At 37.8% G+C, this 22,505-nt stretch overlaps 1 protein-coding gene across 4 annotated transcripts in view; it reads left to right on the forward strand.

The window, feature by feature from the left end:
• cadm1b (cell adhesion molecule 1b) overlaps nucleotides 1-22,505 on the forward strand; it is a 176,379-nt gene that overhangs the window by 137,290 nt on the left and 16,584 nt on the right. For 2 of the 4 annotated variants that reach the window (XM_089121305.1, XM_089121304.1), the window contains one exon: nucleotides 6,823-6,876. The exons of the other annotated variants lie outside the window; for them this stretch is intronic. In XM_089121305.1, coding sequence (XP_088977431.1) covers nucleotides 6,823-6,876 — 54 coding nt within the window. The remainder of the gene's footprint in view (nucleotides 1-6,822; nucleotides 6,877-22,505) is intronic. 4 annotated transcript variants of the gene reach the window in all.

Consider the following 22,505-nt stretch of genomic DNA (forward strand, 5'->3'; position numbering starts at 1 on the left):
CATTCTTTTATTTAGCCTTTAAATTGTTATTGTGAACATGCACTGTATTTATGATTTGGACTCATAATAAAGATGTATGTTTTTACTTCATCTGCCATTGGATACTGTAGGCTTTATATACTGTACGCCAATTTAACTAAACGGCCCAATGCGCTCGCTGGCGCGGACATTTAAAAGAAGGGACGGATATGGATATTTGCTTCAAGTGATAGGCTTGGTGGTTTATTTTATATTTGCATTAACTTTCTGTAGGCTATATGTAGTTTTCGTTAGATTTTCCATCTAAAAGTGACCAAAAAGACATTTAACTCCAGCTCACCATCGGTGTCGCCAAACTGCTCCATCTCTAAAATATTCGTACACATGGGTCAGAGATTTTCCCGTCAAGTTTGTTTTTATAAATCATAACTTATAGGTTGGAAGTTGCGTACGCCTCTTTCAGGGCCTGTTTTGTGCGTACTCAACGGTTATAAATGAGGCCGCCTGGGCTGGTGTGGTTACACGTGGTTACAAAACCGCCATTTGTTTAATTTCTGAATGAATCAGTTTTCTTGATCAAATTGGTTGAGTGAATGATTCAGTGACTTACTCATTAAGTCATTTATTTGGCATCCATGTGTGAATCTGTTTGAATGAATCGGTTGACTGAATAATTCAATGACCTGATAAAACAAAGTCACTTGTCAAAACCTACTGGCGTATGAATGTATGTTAATATATATAAATCTAATATAGTGTCCTAATAATATTAATAATATGCATTTAATATTAATTTAACACTACCCATGGTGGTTTTTCAAATGTACTTAACAGATTCTGAAGTTTCCCAGTCATTGACTTTTACTAAAACTGTGTTATTTACAATCCCTTGTTGTTAAAAATTGTTTAGATAAAACCAGTTTAAAAACGTGACATTTATACATAGTATAAATGCCAGCTGGTCAAATGCGTTCAAAATCATTTTCGTGCTGCATAAGTTTTAACGTTCTGTTACTAGGCAATGCCTTTCACCCAGTGAGATTTAGTTTTAGTCTCAATGGATAATATTACACCACCTAAATATGTATTTATTTCCTTTGTCCATTGTCTTTGCAGTCTGTATTAGCCTATATTCAGTGATTCGTGTAGCCTGCTTAAAATAGTCTTGAACATAAAACAACAGGACAACAATTTCCTAACTCTTTCCTAAGACATTACTTTGCGAAGACAGTGACATAATACATTTTGTAGCCATATCAAAACAGTAGTTATGTGCAGTTTTACGTATACCATGCACGACCCCTGGCGGTTCTAGTGTTAATATCATCATCGTGTCAATATTCATAATATTATATTAGTTTTATTCATTGTTAATTGCATTAACTTAATGTCATTTATCAGTTTACATTTTTCATGTTCATAATAACATAAAAATTCAAGCGATTGGTATATGGTATATATATATTTTTTTTTCAATACACACCTGACAGCCTCTAATATATGTGTTTAAACCTTTAAACCTGCATCTATGCTGGCAGTGGTGTTATTTACCACTCTTTTTAAACAACATTTCTCCCAGTGGGAATTGTGTGTGTTTCAATTAGTCACTTGATGTTCTGTGCGAAGGCCTGTTGAGAGAGAATAAGTATCGACACAGACCATGTCCAGCATTAACCTCCATATTCAGGCTCCTTTGGGAGATGTTTACTCTGCCAAACCCATGTAACATCCACTCTTGTTAAAACACAAATGTAGACTCAGAGTCACAGCTTGCCACGTACAATCTTGTCTGTTTTTTTCTTGACTGTCTCTCACTCTGAACGGCTAGAATTACTCTGTAATGTTTGATACAAAGCCAAAGTTTCTGTCAAGACTGCTAATATGCTGTATAAAAGCTGTGTACTGTCTATTTGACATCATTTCAACCTCTTTAATTTCTGCAGTGACAGTATAATACATTTGACATTCCCAATAACACTGATACACCGTTGATATACGTCACCACCACTAGCACACGGATCCCCCTAAACAAACCATTGATTTGTGAAGAGAAAATGTGTTATGCGGTGATGTCACATATGCGACGTGTAGTCTTTCTCGTTATGTCTATTCCACAACGGCTAGCCAAAGCATCATACAATATACTGTCAAACTCGTTACATGAGAAATTATATAAAAAAAATCTCAGACAACATATGTTCACATTCATGGCCCAATTCAAATGGGATCAGAAAATAATTCCCTTCTCTCATTCACTTGCATTGACGCTTTTTCAACCTAGAGGTCCACTCGGATGGGCGGGACTTACCAGCTCTATTGTCCCAAATCATTAGGGATACACGATATATCGGCTAGCATATCGGTATCGGCCGATATATGTTCATTTTTAATGTTATCGTTATCGGCCTGGTAAGAAAATGTGGCCGATAAATTAAAGCCGACAAATAATGTATTATTCCCTTCAGCTGAGACACTTTTTTAAGCACTGTTTATGTTTTTGATTTTCTTGAAATATTATTGAAATCTCTTTAAAAAAAATGAAAACATGAATCAGTACAACATGTGCAGCGCAAATCTGTCATATCGTCTCTACAACGCTATAATGAGAACATTATAATCGTGCGCTTGGGACATGGATTTAATTGTGAGACTTTTGTTTTTGTAATCAGGCTCTCAAAATTAGATAAAAATTTGGATTTAAATTTATCGGCAGATATATCGGTTATCGGCTTTCAAATATAAAGAATTATCGATTATCGGTATCGGCCAGAATTTTCATATCATTTCATGCATTCCTACAAATCAGGTAGGTGCCAAAAGTCACACCTGTAATTTATCGGGTATCTTGGTGGGATCTTTTCCCCATAAATTACACAAAAAAAAGGCAGGCCTCCCTGAATCATGCCAGCTCAGCTCAAATCTGGACCATTACCCAGAGATTCAACACATTCAGCATTGCTAAGAGACTATGGAACAGAGCCAGTGGGTTTTACCAGGACACATCTCGCAAAGTGTTGTCAGGGCAATCCCGCTCAGGATAAGTACTCTTATCGTCCATTTTCTCACCGCGTGATTGGAATTTCATATTTCTGTCCTTCACATACAAATGGAAATATTGCACGTCCAAACACATTCGCATCTCGCCGCTCATAACGGCGAGCCAGGAGTCACCCAGCCTGCAAATTGCCCATGGAAAATTCTTGTTTGCTTGACTATTATGCATGCCACATCCTATTCAGACCTTTGTGTTGGCGGTGTCCCCTGCATGCACAATTTCAGCCACGGGACTATGACATTTCCAAAAACCCGTCTGCGATCGGTCACGGCACGCACAATCCCTGAAATATTTTCATCAGGCGAAGCGTCTCCCAGCATCTACATTCAGAGACATTATCCTGTCCTTGATGTTTTATCATTAGTTGGGAAGTGTTTGGGCCCCTACTGAGATCTTTTGATGGAGCACAGACAATAAAGTGATGGAGACAGCCAGCCAATTTTGCCTGCTGCGACTCTGCCCCAGCAAGGCGCCTGAGTATCTGTGTTAAAAAGTGGAATGATAGTCACATCGCACAGCCACAGTACAATAGCTCGGACGCATTTGCCAGCGGCCTATTATTCCGCTGATTGTGCGAAGGCTGTATCCAATATGACTGTGTGTTTATTAATAAATGATTCTCGTAATGTCATTTTCTCCTTCTCCCGTTTCACTCGGCGCATGATAGGAAATCTGTCTGAAAGATTTGAATCACGTCGAGCGCTTTTAGTGGGGTGTAGAACACTGCGCTTAAATCCTTCTTTTCAGATGCAAACTTTAGAACTGACCATCCAGGCTGCAAAGAATGAAATCTGATCTGTTTGTTTGGGCTGTGCAAGTAAATATCTGTCATGTCTACATCAGTTGCTGCAGCAATGATGTAAGCGTCAGCAAGATGCCATTAGACTTTCTCATAGAACATCTGAGAGCATCTGTCAGGATGAAAAACTGGAAATGTTGCCTCTGCTCACGTTCATCACGCTACCTCACCGCATTGCTCAAATCACGAGGCACATTCATGCAAAAACTGCATCCAAACATTCGCTCATTCATTGCACTGTGTGTTCGGACAACATTGCGCATACGCGTTGTGAATGGCGGAAAATGACGATCAAACAAAACAAAACAAAAAAGTCTGATTTTAATCGGATTTGATGTGGTTGGGATCACTTTGTAAACACCGGATTTCGTGAGGATTTTTTTTTCTTTCCACTGTTCTGTCTACACACAAAACAACTAAACGGATTGGAGTCATATATGCCAAAACATCGGATTTTTGCTGCCTGTCTGAACAAAGCCTTTGGCAAAGTGTGTTTTGTTTAATCACACGGATTGTGTTGGCCAGTGTCATGCCCATTTTATACAGTATCATTGCTTGAACATCTAATTCTATATCACTTAAGCAATCCTATTATGTTGTAACATGAAGTAAGCCCATCATTTCAATTCTTTATATTTTTCTTAGCTATAGCTAGCCAAATTGCCTTCAGCTATTTCAATAACAGTGTTTTGTAGGACAGTGCTCCACCGTCAAGACATGCAATTTCATGTCAAATCAAAATGACAGGCCATTTCTGTTTCAATCAAGGACATTTATGAGATATTGTCTCTCTTAGGCCCCCTCATCCGGATAGTATCTGGTTGCTCTTTATTGGTCTGCATTTACACCTTGCAGCCATGTGATGTTACACTCATTGAATATACGGTTGTATCGCCATTATTTCAATGAATTTCAAATGTGATCAGTGCTTTAAACATGTTCCATCATTTACCAAATTTTAAAGACACTTATGGATAGTTTAAAACATTTTGACATGGTTCAAAAAGTAAAAATCCTGGTCTTCTTCTAGGAGAATTTCTTTTTATAACGAATAAAAATATACACTGATTTTTTTAAGGAATTAATAATTATGCAATTATGCTCTGAAGACTGGAGTAACTGAAAATTCAGCTTTGTTATCACAGGAATAAATTACATTTAAAAAAGAAAAAAATGTTTAAATAGAAAGAGATATTTTAAATTGTAATAATATGTCGCAGTAGTACTGCTTTTAGTGTATTTTTGATCAAATAAATGCAGCCTCGTTTTTACCATGTGATCAAAAACATTAAAAACGCTTACTGACCCCAAACATTTGAATTTGTATATACAGTACTGTTTAATTTGTAATTAAATTACATCATTTATAATGTTTCATGGGATTGTAGTTCATTCCCTAATTAAAGCCATTAAGTACACAATCTTGTGCCTTTCCATTTTCAAACACATTTTTTTCCCCCCAAAATTAGCTTCAAGTTTATAATGTGGTGATTCATCTCGAAGCTGGTTAGTTTGGTTCACGTCTTTGAAGTCTATGATGAAGATTTAAAAAAGAAATCCCCATGGGGGGGAAAATGAATGGGAAAAAATATTTCCGGAACTAAGATGGCTTAATAAGTGGGCAGGCACTGCTGGTCTCTATTGCATTTCTCTACTTTAGAAACATTCCCACAGCCAAAGGATGCTAATAAGGCTTAGAAGTGAGGAAAATGGGAGACAATAAAGTTTTCAATTGCCCCTGCTAGGATTTGAACAGGATATTGTTCATTAAATTGAGCCGACCTTTAGACCTGATAAAAAAAAAAACAGCATGGTGGAAAATGATGCAAATCATTCAATGAAAATGACAGATATTCTGTTTTATGTAGACTACAGTTTAGATAGATGGAAATATAGCTTAAAGGCCCACTGAAGTACCTTGCAGCTTTGTTTGTTTGTTCCCTTTTTCAAAGAACCAATAGCGTTTAGTTCACCTCACAGACTGCAAGTCGTACTTGACAGCACCATGGAAGTGAATCCGAGCACTGATGATGCATTAGATTCTACACTCTTAGAAGAAAAGGTTCTATATAGAACCTTAAAAGGTTCTATCAGCGCTACGTATTTGGAACCCCTAAAAGGTTCTATACAGAACCCGTTTTTGGTTTCAATAATAAGAAACCAGGAAAAAGGTTCTATATGGAACCTTTTGGGTTCATTCATTATCATTTGTTTTGTTAGATTAAATATTTCATATTATTGACAAACATCAAGACCCTAAAATGTATTTATGAATAATCACAAAATTCAAGATATGTGGATTCAAGAGTGCCATTTCAGTTTTTCTCCTCCAAAAATCAGCATTATTAAAAATTACTACAACAGTTTAATAAACAATAATTTAATTACAACTACAAAATGTTGCAGTATAATGAAATATATGAATGAATAATAACCTTTGTGCCAAAAGGGTTCTTTCTTGTCATTATAGAAACTTTTTTTTAGCATAAAAGGCTCTTTAGAGTTGAGTAAAGAACCCTATGCTTCATATATAGAACCCCAATGAACCTTTTTTTGAAAGAGTATAGAGAGCATTTGATTGGACAGAAGATGTGATGAGAAACTGAAGTCCGCGGTGATGTCATAAAAATCGGTCATCCATTTTAGCAGAAGTTAGAGACTGTACATTTCTCCGAAATGCAAGTTTTGGAACACACCAGCTAATTCATAACCTTAAGGCTAACATATTCATTTAAAAGTTAAAAAAACTAAAATTTTGATTTCAGTCGGCCTTTAAGTGAAGATTTGTGTCAATGAAATAGTATCCGATTGAGATTAAATGGCCAACAACGTTGTCAATCCCATGTGTAAAGGGGGTCTTGGTAAAGAGATGTTTGTCTTTCTTTCAGATATCACTATCATACTAACATGCAGTCTTTCCATGAATGCTTTTGTGACTCCTCTCTTTCATTTAATACCTCTTATGTGTGTTTTCATTTTCTCCATCTAGATGTTCTCACCACAACCCCCCCACCCACCACTACCACCATCAACGCTTTCCAAGGTACAGTATCCCATCTGAGCTGCGGGGTTCTCACTCCATCTCACCCTGTCCTGCTGTGCGTGTGCATTCACGTGTACAGTGTGTGTGTGTGAGAGAGTCTAAGTACGCTGCTGATGCATGTTCCTATCCGTGAGCTATAAAAGACAGCGGGAAGAGGGTAAAGTGCAGGGGCTCGTGCGGAGGTGGGTGAGTCGCCCTAATAAGATCTCGACGCAGATAGTGGACTCGATGGCCTTGCGGTGCCTCGCCGGCGTTGTCACTTGTCAGGTTGTGCTTGTCAAATCCTTTTCTGTCACTCGCCTGGTCTTTTCAACGTAGAGATTCATTTTGGAGCGGAAATCTTATCAGGATCTTGCCGTGTCCGTGCCTCAGATTACGATTACAAATGTACTCGGCCTTCCATAAGAATGACATCAACACATCCTTGAAATGCTCTGATGGGATATGTCATGTTTTTTACTTCATAAATGTTGTTGTCAGTTGTCATTATAAATTTTCCAATAGCGGTTTTGTTATCATCTTGATGAGATTTTCTTGAGCGCCTAAAATAATTGATGGGCCAATCAATGTTCATTAACATGCAAAGGGAAGCTCAGGAGTATAGAATAAACCACAGAAAATCCCAGCAAATAAATCAATAGCTGGTACAGTCTTAAAAGTAAAGGTTCCAATAGGAGGTTTTCGCAGCAATGTCTAGAAGAACCGCTTTGGGTTCTCCAAAGAAGCTTTCAGTGAACAGTTTCTGTTAGTTAAAGCTACACTGTGTCATTTTTACCCCCATCTAGTGGTGAAAAGGTATATGACCATCCAGTGAATATTAGTTTCTGTTCCTCTCAATTCCGATTCCGATTTCGCCAATGTAGTCCAAGGTTAACATGGCTTCCAGTTCCCGACTTCGTCCATGAGTGTTAACTCAAACGTAAACGCGAAAGGCGAAGCTTGAATTAATGGGTATGTCCCTCTTTGGCTAATGTACATTCAAGATGGAGGGGCAACATAGCGACCGACATTAGATCCCCTTACCCGTATGTATTTTCAATGGCATATTATACACTCACGAGAATACTTTATTACTTGAACAAAGTAAATATACATTAATGAGCACATATATTTTTGAAGAATAAACTAAAAGAGTTACACAGTGTAGCTTTAAAGAATATTTTCCATGGAATTTTAACTGTTCTTGTTGGAACCATAGATGCCAATTAAGAATATTATAATTGCTATATAGAAATGTAATTTTGACAGTGAACACTTTTATATTGTTATGAAAGATTTTATTTCAAATAAATGCTGTTCTTTTGAACTTTCTATTCATCAAATAACCCTGAAAAAATGTCCTATAAATATGAAGCAGCACAACCGTTTTCAACTTTGAGGAGCGAATCAACATATTATACACCCGTTCTCATCCCAAGTCATCATCTAACTGACGCTTTTGACCATGCGACCATGGCACCCTTTAGCGTCAATATGAGACGCAGATATATATATGGGCCAGAAGGCGCCTCCTAGTGGTCTAACCCTACCCCAGACCTAAAACGGAAGTGTAAAAGTTGTACTTGTACCTGCTTTTGGGTACTTTTATTTGTACCACCTCTGGCGAGGTGATGTGAAAGCAATGCCGACTGCTGATTGGTCAGAGAGAATCGTCACCATTCACTGTGTCATCGTTACACACGCCAGATGGAGTATCCAGAATAACGCCGCCATGTTTAAATAGTTTGGCCAGAGATGGTTACTAATCTTTTACTATTATTACTATTATTTACTATTACTATTATATTATTATGGCAACTCGGAAGAATACGCCGTGGTCAAACGAGGAGGTGCAGACTTTCCTTTGTTTGGTTGCCGAAGAGAGGATCCAGCGAGAGCTTGAGGGGGCAATGAGGAACAAAAGGCGTCGCTATGACGACCGGGTACTATTTGTGTCGGTACTGCAATAGAAAACAGAGCGAAAAGCGAGCTGAGTCGAGTCAAGTCGAGCTGGTACTGGTAATGGAAAAGCGCTATAGAGGGTGCCGTGTGCGTCAGATTTAGACGCATGGTCAAAAGCGTCAGTTAGATGATGCCCAGACTGCGTTGTTATACATCATGTGACACTGAAGACTGGAGTAATGATGCTAAAAATTCAATTTTGCATCACAGGAATAAATTATATTCGAAAATATATTAAAATAGAAAACATTTATTTAAAATTGTAATAATATTCAATAATATTGCACTGTTTTTACTGTATTTTGGACAGTGGTTTATCATGTTTTTTTTTTTCCTATCATTTGTCATTATCAATTTTCCAATAGCTGTTTTATTCTGATCTTAATGAGGTTTTCTTGAGCGCTTTAAAATACTTTATGAACCAATCCATGTTTATTAACATGCAAAGGAAATCTCGGGACTAGAAATCCCAGCAAATAAATCAATGGCAGGTAATTGGTGCTATATAGAAATGTAATACATTTTTGATGAGCTAGCAAAGAGTGAGAAAGGATAGGGTGCACTACTATCAAAAAAATCAATTAAGCCATAAAGTCTTGGTGAAACGCTTTAGGGGGTGACATTTAGAGATGATTGCCATTTATAACACAAAATAAATGGCTAAATGGAAGCACCGATAGTGGCACCTTCAACAGATGCTGCACTTTCTCCTCTTTTGTAAAATCATCATGCGCGGCGTGTGGAAGCGTGATAGAGTCGGCCTTTCAGAGGATTCATCTATGCTCAGGACTTCTCTGTGATCATCAGGCTGAACTAAGTCTTGTCTGGTTTTCTCTCGGAAGAGCCGTTGTTTTGTGTTTCTTCCCGGCCCTGACTTCTCCGCATGCAGAGTAAGCATGTAAGAATTTTTATTGGTGTAACCGTCTTAACCTCGGATTATCGTTCGAGCAGAACTTGCTTTCAAGTAGACACGACGGGTAATCCACTCACGTTGAGAACAGGAGAACTCGAGGGACCTGCTAGCCATTTGAAACAGTCACAGTGTTTTATCTGATACTCGCTCTGGTCTTTAGGGACGGCCACGGCTGACGGAACGTGACCCTGGGTCCTCCGCGTTTATGGGGTCTGGTATGGGCATGAGGGGTCGGGTCGGGGGGATTGGAGCTGCTGCGGATCAGAGATCAATATTGACAGGTGCATGTAAGTGGCACGCAGGCCAAAAAAGTGCAAATGGAACTACCCCTCGCAGCTTTGTGTTATCAGTACTGCGTATGTTATAAGCATCGTGTAGTTATGGTATCATTTACACTGCATAAATGCAGCATATGTTTACTCTGGTTTATTTTTGGGGCTTTTTGTAACTTTTGGAAGCTGGAAAGTGATGGAGCAGCCTGATCTTATAAAACATCTGTGTTTGCATATACAATAAAGACATTGGCAGAATCTTAAACACAAGTATTTGGAAATATAACACATCGTGTGCTTATATTATTAAATATATTTGTATAGTTGAAACGTGTGTTTAAAAAATACATATTTCATTCAGAAAGATCAAAATGATAATAAAGAGATTTGTATTGTTATAAAAGTTTTTTGTTTAAAAATCGAAATATTTAGAGAAAAATGTATTGTTTTCCACAAAAATATGTTTTTAGCATTGATGAAAATAGACCCTGGAAATCAACTTTATCATCACAGGAATAAATATATTCAAATAGAAAACATTTGAAATTGTAATAATATTACACAACATGCAAAATGTGGATAGTCACATAAATGCACACAAATGAGACTTCTTTAAAAAAGTCTTTTTTTTTTTTTTGTCATCAACCTTGGTAGTGTGCTTTTTACTATTATAAATCTACTTTTTTAAGTTCCTAACCTCACCTATACTCTTATTTACTTAAGAAAATGTAGATATTTTTTTTTTAAAGCATTTTATGCTTTTAAATATAATAAAAAAAAGTTTGTAAACTGCCCAAAACAACCATCAGGGGCTCCATTTCACTTACACTTGTTCATGACATCACTTTTTGTGGGAGGGGCTCTCAAGATTTTTAATGCACCACTCACCAGGCCTGCAGGTTTAGTCTATGAGTATGAGGGGTCGGCTCAGCATTATTTGATTTCGAGGGGATTGGATCTGCCATGGATCAGTGATTAATATTGATAGGTGCAAGTGAGTGCCAAGCTGGTTTCCGTGAAAGGGCAAAAAGTGTACCATCCAACTGGATATATGGATGCCCTGCTAGGTATTGATGAAATATAAAACAATGCGGACAGCAGAGCTCTACATCAGGAGCACCGCAAGGCAGGTCTATATTTTATAAGATGTGTCAAGGTAGAGAATGTTTTTTTTTTTTTTCCAGAAAACTGCTAGATGTGAATGCGCATACACAACAGCATCTGTAGATGTTTTTCTCCTCTCGTTATCCATTTTCCTCACCTCAAACTTCCCTGTCCTAGAAATCTCCTCCATGAATCTCACAAACAATCCAATTAAGACTGCAACGTGGAGACAGGCAGCCGGACGCATCCGATTGTTGACTCTGTCACTTTTAGCAGCTTTGGGCCTTTTTTTGCAGTGGGACTACATAGACATTTAAAGGTTACCAGATTTGCTTTAAAACCCTTTGAACAGGCAAAAGATGATGCGTCGTCGCTCCGTATGTAGACATCAGCAATGTTTTCCTATATAATGAGTATCTCCTCAGAAATTGTTCAAGGCCTATATCCAATATGTCCTGGCTGAGCTCAGTGTGCCTGCAGGTAAAGCGGAGGGTGCTGGGCTCATGGATCTGTCTGCTGAGCGTCATTTATGCAGCTCTGCGTGGGAATGATGGAGTTGCTGCTGGCCAAACAACACACTGAAGACTTTGTGTATCATTAGTCTTAAAACAAGCTCTACAGCTTTGGCTGTGATTTAATTTGTCATCAGGAATGTACTGTGTTCCTTCCCACCTTACGAACACAGTGCCAGGCAGGGCTAATTTTAGACCTTTCTTACTGTTTGTTGACTTGAGGCACACGTCTTGTTTTCTAGCATTGTTGTCAGCGCATTTATAATGTGCAAGCTTTTAGCTCCTTAGCTGACTGAAAGGGATAGTTCACCTAAAAATTACAATTTTATCATCACTTACCCTCAAGTTGTTCCAAATATGAGTTTATTTCTTCTGTTGTACACAAAAGAAGATCTTTTAGCTATGGACTTCCATTGAAAAAAAATACTATAGAAGCCAATGGCTACCTCAACTGTTTGGTTACCAACATTCTTTCAAATATCTTCTTTTGAGTCACCCATTTTTTTTCGACTGAACTATCCCTTTAAGCAAATCCACACTACAGTTTTGGTCACAACTTTGGAGTCTGAGACCAACTGAGGGTTTCATAAAAAAGATGGCAGAATAGACCGTTAGTGTGACACCCTGACCGATGCATAATTAAATGTCTGAATTGATGAATTGTAGGGCTGGCTATCAAATTCAATCCAGATTTTTTTTTTTTTAACTCGTGACTGACACCTGTGGCCAAAAAACAGAACTGCTCTTCCTTTCTGAATCAAATAACTTACTACATGAATTTGCAACAATTCAAAAAAATATTATGCACTTTATTAAAATATTCCATCACTGAAAGTAACCAAAACTTGATTTTCATTTACTTATCATTCTGATGGACTCAATGAGTTAACTCACTGAAAGACTTATTCAAACAGTAACTTCTACGCAGAAGGGTCTTTTTGAAGGAATCAATAAATCATTTATTCAAGTACACTTGCACTGGATGTTTTGATTCACTTAAGAGTAATTTGCTCATGAATGGGAATACACTGGGAAAACACTAATAAATGGATTGCCTGCAATGAATTTTGGCACACTATGAAGTTCTGACCATGTAATGAAGCACCAATGGGAGTACAGCAATTGAAATCTGTAGTTTCTCTATATGATATTTCATTTAAATGTCTTGTTATTCGTCACCCCCTTCAACATTGATTGAATTATAATAAGTACCCTGGGTTTCTTTGAAGAATTTCATCAAGCACTGACAGACTTCAACATTAGCGCAATGGCTTGCCTGAAAAGTGTCAGAATTTGACACAGTTGATGATGTAAAACGCCCAGTCAACCCTGTCAATTGTGACCAAGTCTGACATAAAAGACTTGATGTCGCACGGTCTGCTTTGCCTTCTACCCAAGATCTCGCCAGCCTCATATCGTACAGTCTGACAAGCAACAATCGCAAACGATAAAAAAAAAGTCGCACAGTGTGCACTTGGCTTTTGACGAGACCAAGTCTATTAAAGGTTTTGGTTTTGTTTGTTTTTCTGCAAAGAAATACACAGCGGTGTCTCATTATCAGGCGTCATTCATTGTGACAGCATGGTGTCACACAGTAAGCTTCACAGTATCCACATCGAGTAAATCACTGCGAATTCCCACAGATGCAGTTGTACTAATCTGATGTGAAAACAGTGTGCCAGATGTTGCCTTTGGTCACCCCATATGAGCTCCTCAGAGAAGTTTCCTCTGTTGATTTTTAGAGAACAAAGAACAGCAACAAATGTGAAAAATGCCCCAAACCGTGCTGCCTCTTTCAGTGCCGAATCCACTGAGAGTACAGCACTTGGAGTCACGTTTAAAACCCCTTTGTATTTTACCCTCCTGCTCTCATTAAATTCTACATGTACATGTTGAATGTAGGCTATCTATCTATCGATCCATCCATCCAACCAACCAAATATTTGTTGTTTGACTCATGTCACAAATCCAATCCATTCCTGATGAATAACAGATAGTCCTTCGAAACAAAAAACAAATTCACCCAGACTATGTAAGGAGGTTGCCAAGTGTGTTTTATGTTGTGATGCTGTACCACACTACTGTTCGAAAACTATTTTGTTGTATAATTCATACTATTTCAGATACTATATAGCGCTGCATGCCGTAAGCTAGAATTAGGTTTCAAACATTCCTGTGTTAGGTTCATATTGAGCTGCTAGATTGGGCTAGAAGTGAGACCACCAAGCTCATCTCGCCCCCCAGCCCCCTACCATAAACCTTTATGCACTGCTGTTTGAGAAGGCGCATTTGTTGTTTTGTTGCATCTGTGGCCTTTGCCCAGTCTGTGCTTCTTGTTTGTCCTGTTTATTTTCATCTCATCTCATTTTTTATTTTATTTTCCTCCTACCTGCCTCTGCCCTCCTCATGAGCCCAGACGTCCCAGCGCGCTCAGAACCGGCATACATCTGAGCCGGTTCTGCGCTCCAGCTGCTCCCGCTCTTTCATGTCCGCTCTCATAGCCCACATTAATATCACAGTCTACTGTCATGCTGCACTCATACATGTGCGAGAATGTCACTTTGCTTAAACATGCTGGGATGAAAGCCCCGCGAATCAATTCATTACGGGAAGCTGACTTTTTCCGTGGGGGAAATAATGAGTTAGTGGGGCTGATGAGAAGAGGTTATTCACGATCGTGCTGCAGTGCGTTCTTAGGGGGGAAAACGGCCACCTCGAATGCATTTGCATGATCGTGACGTGAAATGCTTGAGTTTGTTGTGTACGGGGAAGATAAGTGATTATCACGTGTCTTGTAATTTCCCTTCATGCATAATGGCGAGCTGTAAGTACTATCTGAATATACATGAACCAATGTTGAATGTGGTAGTGAAAATTCAGAATTGAAGTATTCATACTTTGCACGTGACGTCACAAGTGCTGGCTGGTGGGCAAGAACGTCGTTCTCTAGCAACGAAACCCAGTAAACCAATCAAGGATCTTGCCAGGACGTCGCCAGTTTTAATATACGAAAGATGGTGTTTTGAGGTGTAAACAACATGTTGTGCGATTGGATGCACATGTCAATTGTGTAATCTTAACATAAATGCGCTTACACGATCGCCAGTAGGTGGCGAGAACGCGTTCATCTGTACGTGATTTGATATGATACGAGATGGTGAATACATGGAGAATGAATGACACGTTACTGTTGTACTGCGTCTACTTATTACTTACTGACAGTTACTTTGCATGCTTACGATTGTACACTTACTACTATACTACATTACAGCCTAACAGATTGCTAACAGGATTGTTGACAAAATTGTTGCCCGCCAGCTATCCATGGTAGTGCCTGAACGCGTTCATATTTTGGGCGAACGTGAACTGAACGTACTGTATTACTGCATGATGAACGTTACTGTGAATTATGGTGTCTGTGAACGCACGTTCTATCAGTTGAACTTCGTACAATAGGGTGCCAGATTTCGATCGAGCCTTCCAGGCGAAAATACGGCTAAAACTCACCGTAAACAGGCCTTAAAATTAGAGCCCGACCGATAAAGGATTTTGAAGGCCGATAACGATACAAATATTTGTTGGATTTAAAATCCGATATTACGATATATCGGCCGATATATCGATTTTTTTTCCCAGAAACGCGCAACAAAACATTACCAGGTTTCCCTAACATTAGTTATTTGTAGTTATGTATGAGTTTTAACTAAAATAATATGATAATGCATTTTAAAAAGAAACTTGTATGATAGTGATATTTATGATAGTGGCATTAGCTAGCTTTGTGGTTAGCAGGGACGGTGTAGAGTGCCCTCTGGTGGACAAACTATACAACTCCAACACTCATGACATGGTTGAAATGTGTTTCGTCCGTTTTTATTTTATTTTTGAAATATTCATTTATCGGCCATTATAACTGCCGATACCGATAGTTTGGAAAAACACCCAATCTGGCAACACCAGCCACTTGTGTCGCACTGCACTAGACACTCCAGCCCAGTTGGTGGCGATAATACACCTCTGCCAATTGCAAGCAAACCACTTGTATAGTGTAGCCTACGATACCGCGACTGAATAAGACTACAGAAAGAATACAAACAACCCCATTTCCTTTTCCGGCGGCGGAGTAATACCGTACATCACAGAACATACAATACAAGTCAATGGAGTTGTACAAAAACTACGATAAAACCTGTTGGAAAGCATCTTTTGCAGCGATTTGTGTGTGAGCAAATCAGTGAACATTCCAGACCACTCGGTGAGTTTCACGTCTTTGTAAACTAGTTTTATGCGTTTATGAAGGATTGTTCCTGTGCACCTATGCAACCATCGTGAAGGGGTGCAACCACAGAAACTGAAAATTTTCGGGACAGCAGCATGTGTCTAAAAAACAATCCTACCCATTCTATTTCATCAGAAACGATCTTAAAACAGGGCTTTAATTGTAAAATACCGAACTTGTCCTTTAAATCATAATGAAATGAATATAAATTTAATAAACTGCAATTTAAAAAAAGAAAGCATGTGACAAATGGTTGTGACACAACATAATCATCGTTAATGTAATAATTATTACTGGCATGCTGTTTTGCTCAAAGACTAAAGTGTTCTAGGAAACACATGGGAAAAAAACACGTCTAATATAATATGTACATGTGTGTACCCAATATTATTTAGCATTGAATTTTCAACCTCAACCAAATTGATGATTCTAATTGGAATTTCAGTATTTAATCAATGTCACCTTGATATAGTGTAGAACTGTCAGATATAATAATATGATGTTAAGATCCATTTTCATCTATAGAAGAATGTTTCATTGTTTAAAAAAAGACAATTACATGTATTCATAGAACAATATAACAAACAGATATAAAACAGATGAACATTTTCAATTTCTTTGCTCTTTTAGTCTAGCACAGTAAAGTTTTGTGTGTATTCATTGAAGCCTCTGCATACTACTTTTTAATTGAGGTTTATTTACCAGAGTGAAACAGCACATCTTCCTTTTAGTTTTGTCACTGGTATGCGAGACATTTAGCCTTTCATTCTCACAGTTTATGCTTTCACACTCCAAGTGCACTTTTCTATTTTTTGATAAGTGTTTTATTTTCCATCCCTAACTGTGTAGCCTAGCAACAGGCAGTAGGTAACAGTTCAAGGCCTAAATATGTTTTTCTATGGAGGAGGAGCAAATGCCACGGTGAAGAACACTTAGTAATTTAAACATCTCAGGAACCAAACATCTTTTGCAATACCTACCTCTACAATTTATTTCCCAGAAAGCCCCAGGACTCACTCAACGAGCGCCCGATTCAGAGAGGCTTTTGTCCTGTGCTTAATACTTACACAAACTTAAAGGTTTTTTTTCTTCTTTTTCGCCTTTTTCCCCAGAGAGACCAATCACCTGTGCTCTGTGGACACTAGCTTCATCCAGACAGATAGATCAAATCCCCAGTGCTCTTACAAAACCCAATTCTGGGACCTCACCTCACAGCTTCTGCTCTGGATGACTATTTCTAGTCCGAGCAGATTTCCTGCAGATAGGGGTTTAGATCCCTCAGGTGAAGCGGAAGCTAATTTCTAGACAGGAAAGTTGTGCATTTAGGATAAACAGATGATGATGGATAATGGTGAACCCTTTTGGCTTTCGGTAAACAGTCTTTCATTTTACTCAGAAAGTTGCTGTGATCCTTTTTTAGTTATATTTTCTTTTGATTTGAGTCCAGATTGTGAGTTGATACTGACACATGGATCTGATTAGCAGCATTTTATGCCAATTTGGTTTATTCACAGTTGTTTTCTTCTCGGTGTTGTTTAGCTGGCATGCAGGTAGCTGTGTGTGGTAGCAGATGTTTCGGTGTCATGCATTTCATTTAGTGTTTCAGGCAATTAAAAGGCAGTTCTGGATCTCCAAAGTCTATCTAAATAATGCATTATATATACACAGCAGACTGTCTTAATCCATTCGTAACGTTTTAAAAGCCTTTAGGGTTTGTTTCCACTCAGAAAGCTAACATGTGTCATGGGATTTGCGAGTTCTCTTGGGAGAAATTAAGATATCATCCATAATTTTATTGTTAAAGGGATTGGCTAAGGCTTATTCATAAACACAGTGGTTCATTTACAGTCTAGTAAATGAAGTGTAATTATTTATTTAAATTTAAGACAACAATAAATTATATTTCCTCTTAATCTTTAACCCTGTAGTCTATTTGGACAGGACCAGTTTTCCCTGCGGATGAAAATAACAGTGTTGTTTTAGTATTATTTCTATACTTTTGAAGTATTTTGAAGTTAGTTTTCGTTTTAATTTTAGTTAAAGCTTTTTTGTGATTTTATTGCATTGTATTATTGCTTTAGTGTTAGTAGTTTTAGAACTTATTTCAAATTATTTGAATGACTGAAAGCAGTGTTATAACAACGGTTAATACATGTTTCACAGACATGCTTCTTTAAAACCGAATTGAAAATATTTGTTTTTTTCACACAACCTAAGTAAAAATAATAGCCCAAATGACCTACAGTTTCCTCTAAGAAATTATATTATAATAATTATATTATTATATATTTTATATATATTTGCACTTTTTTATTTTTAATCACAACTAATTAATGTGTTAGACTGACAGCACTTAAAGGGATAGTTCACCCAAAAATGAAAATTGTAAATAAAGGGGGGTAAATAAAGGCCTTCTGAAGCAAAACGATGCGTTTGTGTAATAAAAATATGCACATTTAAAACTTTATGAAGTAAAATAACCAAATAAACAAACGGATGTCAGAAGTATGCGTATGATGTCAGAAGTAGCGTAGTGTGTCATATACTGTATAAAGTCACATTACTCATAAGTTGCTATTTTTAATATAACTCCGATTGTATTCGTCTGAAAGAAGAATTTCATATACGCCGATGACTTCAATTAAAGGACAACTCCGGCGCAAAATGAACCTTTGGTCTAATTACACATTTTTACCTAGTCAACCGTTATCTGAGATTTGTTTTCATGATTGCTGAATGTAAATAGTTTTATCTCTAAAAACAGTTTAGCCTATAACGCTAGTATAATGCTAGTATATAGGGCATAGAGTAATGACAAATAAAAATCGCTTGTTATTACCACTAACAAGGCTCAAAATAGCCCCACATTAACACGATAGCATAATAAGGGTCCCTACATTCAAACCGAAGCATTGAGAACTTTGTCAGTGTCCAAACAGTTTAATAAGAAGATATTTTATACACACAGTCAACTTCGCGAATACAGGAAGAAGCCATCTTTGAAAAATAGTCTCTACCAGTCGATCTACGAACGCCGATGCAAGTGCGCTGAACTGTGCAGAATCTCATGGTCCGTTGTTTCCGGAAGAAACACGAACCGTTTTCTTCTCTTCAATATGTACACGTAGCCTACTGTTCACGCTCACCAGCGCACATGGATCGGTGTTCGTAGATCGACTGGTAGAGACTATTTTTCAAAGATGGCTTCTTCCTGTATTCGCGAAGTTGACTGTGTGTATAAAATATCTTCTTATTAAACTGTTTGGACACTGACAAAGTTCTCAATGCTTCGGTTTGAATGTAGGGACCCTCATTATGCTACCGTGTTTGTGTGGGGCTATTTTGAGCCTTGTTAGTGGTAATAACAAGCGATTTTTATTTGTCATTACTCTATACTAGGGTTATACTAGCATTATACTGTAGGTTAACTGTTTTTAGAGATACAACTATTTACATTCGGCAATCATGAAAACAAATCTCAGATAACGGTTGACTAGGTAACAATGTGTAATTAGACCAAAAGTTCATTTTGCGCCGGAGTTGTCCTTTAAGGGCTCATTTACATTTTTGGGTGAACTATCGCTTTAAAGTAGCAAACAGATGTCATGGACATTGAACCATGGTGCTCATGTGGAGGATTCCTGAAATATTGTCGCCAAAATAAATAAAAAGCAAAGAGACCATTTGCAAGTTATCAATACAAGAGGGTTGGTTAGCGTAACTGTTGATTTTATAGCCTTCTTACGATATTAGACATAGCCGAGTACCTTCTGTCAGTGCGGCTTAACCGAATAAGCGCTTTCAGCTTCATCAAAGCACAGTTTGGCGTTTTCTCAGGTGATTAATTTTCAGTAAAACTTGTTCCGCCGTTACAAACAGGTTGCAACCATTTGAGCTCCCATTTAGCAGTGTGGTTTTAATTACGCCTGTCTGCCGAGGGGGAGCAGCAAGCCGACCTTCTGCGAGCCACTCAGACATGGAGCACATATGCTGCACGAGGGCAAAATGAGTGCCGGGTGCAAATAGAGGGAAGATGAGTAATTCATGGCACGGAGTCAAGTCAGTGCGGCCGGATTGTAATTTAGTCCCGTTTGGCAGTGTTCACCTGAGTGCCAGCACAGCTTACAGCCCCCATCATCTCCCATGAGATGTCATCATGACTCAAGAGCGCACCGATCCCTCTTCGCATTCCCCTCGTATACTTCTTATTTGTTTATGTGTTCATTTAGGTCTTTGCTCTCTGTCAAGAGTAATTCTGCCGACTGTGCGGTTTAGGCATTAGGAGTGCAGTAGTTGAGACGGCGAACGTAGTTTGATGGAGGTGCCTTTTACAAAGAAATGACTTCTAAATTGTCAAGAAAGAAGAGGAGATGGATCTTGGGGAGATTTTGGTTGGTGTTTACCTCACCAATTTCTGTGTGAATTATATTGTCGCGTTAGCGCCGTATTGTTTGTCGTAGGTCACCTTGGTGAGAAAGCATCTGCTCAGAACGATAAAGTCACGCAAATGTTGTGGTTTGGATGGATGCTGGTGTCCTCTGCAGGCTCTTAAAGTCAACATGAAACCCCCTTATTTCTGTTAAGTGACGTATTTTAGAGTGCAACGGGATATTCAATTTGGAAAAATCTTGGTTTGTATGCATGACATGGAGAATGACACTTCTGAAAAGTGAAATAAATAAATATACAATATTTGCTATTTACACACAAGATTTATTTGTCAATGCAGGATCAAAAGGGACTTTCGTTCTTTAATTATATATTCATTAGATATCTATTTAAATGTCAGACTTAAGTGAAAATGCCTTTTGCAAAGTGAGTGAAGTTTTATGATGAATTATTTTTTTTATGCTGGTATGGCTTTTTCACATGGAACAAAAACAAGTGTTATTATGAAAATGCCAAATCTGTTTTTGTTTTTCCATATAATGAAAATGTATTACTGACTGTCAAGTTCAGTGGAAATTTGGCTTGTTTTTTTACACACACACACACACAGAGACACAAATGTACTATACTAAAAATGCCTGTAGCTTGTCTATTGATTAGCATTATTAACTGTGATCACTGGCTGTTAATTTTTCAATTTTGCTTGGTTCATTGCACACACACACACACACACACACACACACACATATATATATATATATATATATATATAAGGATATACTAAGATATCCTAAAATATGACACTCTGATTTTCAAAATAATTCTAGGAATATATATTGTAAATTGAATACATTTAGATTTTGTGTCAACCAGCTTCAGAAAAAAACACCCTGGGCAACATGAAACGTCATGCTAATTCAATCTGAATGTTTTCATCAATATTTTATTTTACATTTACTCTACAGGATTAGATAGCACACTGCAGTGAACCATCTGCGTGAGCGAAGAGGGATTTCATCAGTTATTGGTGAAGTTTTTTTCTTGTTGTTGAAGAGGTTCCCGCAGAAGTGTCTATAGCCTCCAGAGGGAACGCAACTGTAGAGGAATCAATGGAGGATGAATGTACTCATCGCTCTCCTGTGACAATGTCAGTGTCAATGTTTAGTTCCCTTTCTATCACTCTACTGTCAGAATTCTGCCATAATAAAACACTACTCACATGGCACATCAATGTGAAATGACACTTTATTTTACGGCACAGACCACCACAGTCTGCAGCTGCTATCTGAAATCATAGCAAAACTGACAGAATTGTTTCAAACATTAGCCGGTGCAATATTTTTTTTTTTTCCTCCGTTGTGAATGTAAGAGGAGGAGCGCTGAACTCTTCGCTGCGTGCCATTGTCTTGCTTTGTTTGAGAGGTAATTGTGTGTTAATGAGATGAACCCATGAGAGAGATTTCAAAAGCAAATTGAGTTGAGCAGGTGTTTGTTGTCTTGCATGTGCTTCAGTGTTTTAGATAATTAGAATCGCATTGTATTCCAAAATATTCTCCCATTCAGTTTTGTCTTTTTAATTTAGCTCAATTGCAAACCGTAAACTAATCTTTTCAGCGTAATGACAACCAAATAACATGCACTTGTGTTCATGAGCACTACTGTGGATCAGTTTTGTTTCCCTGCAATAATAACATTAATAACAGTGTTGTAGAAGCAACTTGGAAATTACAACTTGTCAAACCGCAAGCTATTTATAATTCAAAGTGGTTCTAAAGCTCGTGTAGAACCAGCCGTTTCTTGTAGTCCTTTTCTTTAAAAGCAAATATCTTCCTTTGCTTTGAACTTTGAGCGTTGTAACTTTGATAATGTTGTTTATGCTCAAACGGCTAAATTTAGTGAAATCGTACTTTACCTCCCTAGCTTCATGAGTTAACATTACATTAAACTGTCATGTGGTTGGTTTTGACATTGGTTGTCATGAGGCCATTATGACTGTCATGAATATTTTTCTTGACCTCAGCTACAGTGGCACAAATTGAATTTATCTTTAAAATGGCCTCTTGACAGCCAATCTCAAAACAAACCACATGACAGTTTAATGTAATTGTAGTGGCAGTGTCACCTATTGTGCGTTTAATTCTTCTGTACCATCTTTTGAAGCCAGTCAAATTGTAACCAGTATTTGAAACACGAGCAAACTACGATCTTCTTTTTCAATT

The sequence above is a fragment of the Pimephales promelas genome, chromosome 16 (assembly GCF_988280905.1).
Source record: "Pimephales promelas chromosome 16, fPimPro1.hap1.1, whole genome shotgun sequence".
In the NCBI taxonomy this organism is placed as follows: Eukaryota; Metazoa; Chordata; class Actinopteri; order Cypriniformes; family Leuciscidae; genus Pimephales; species Pimephales promelas.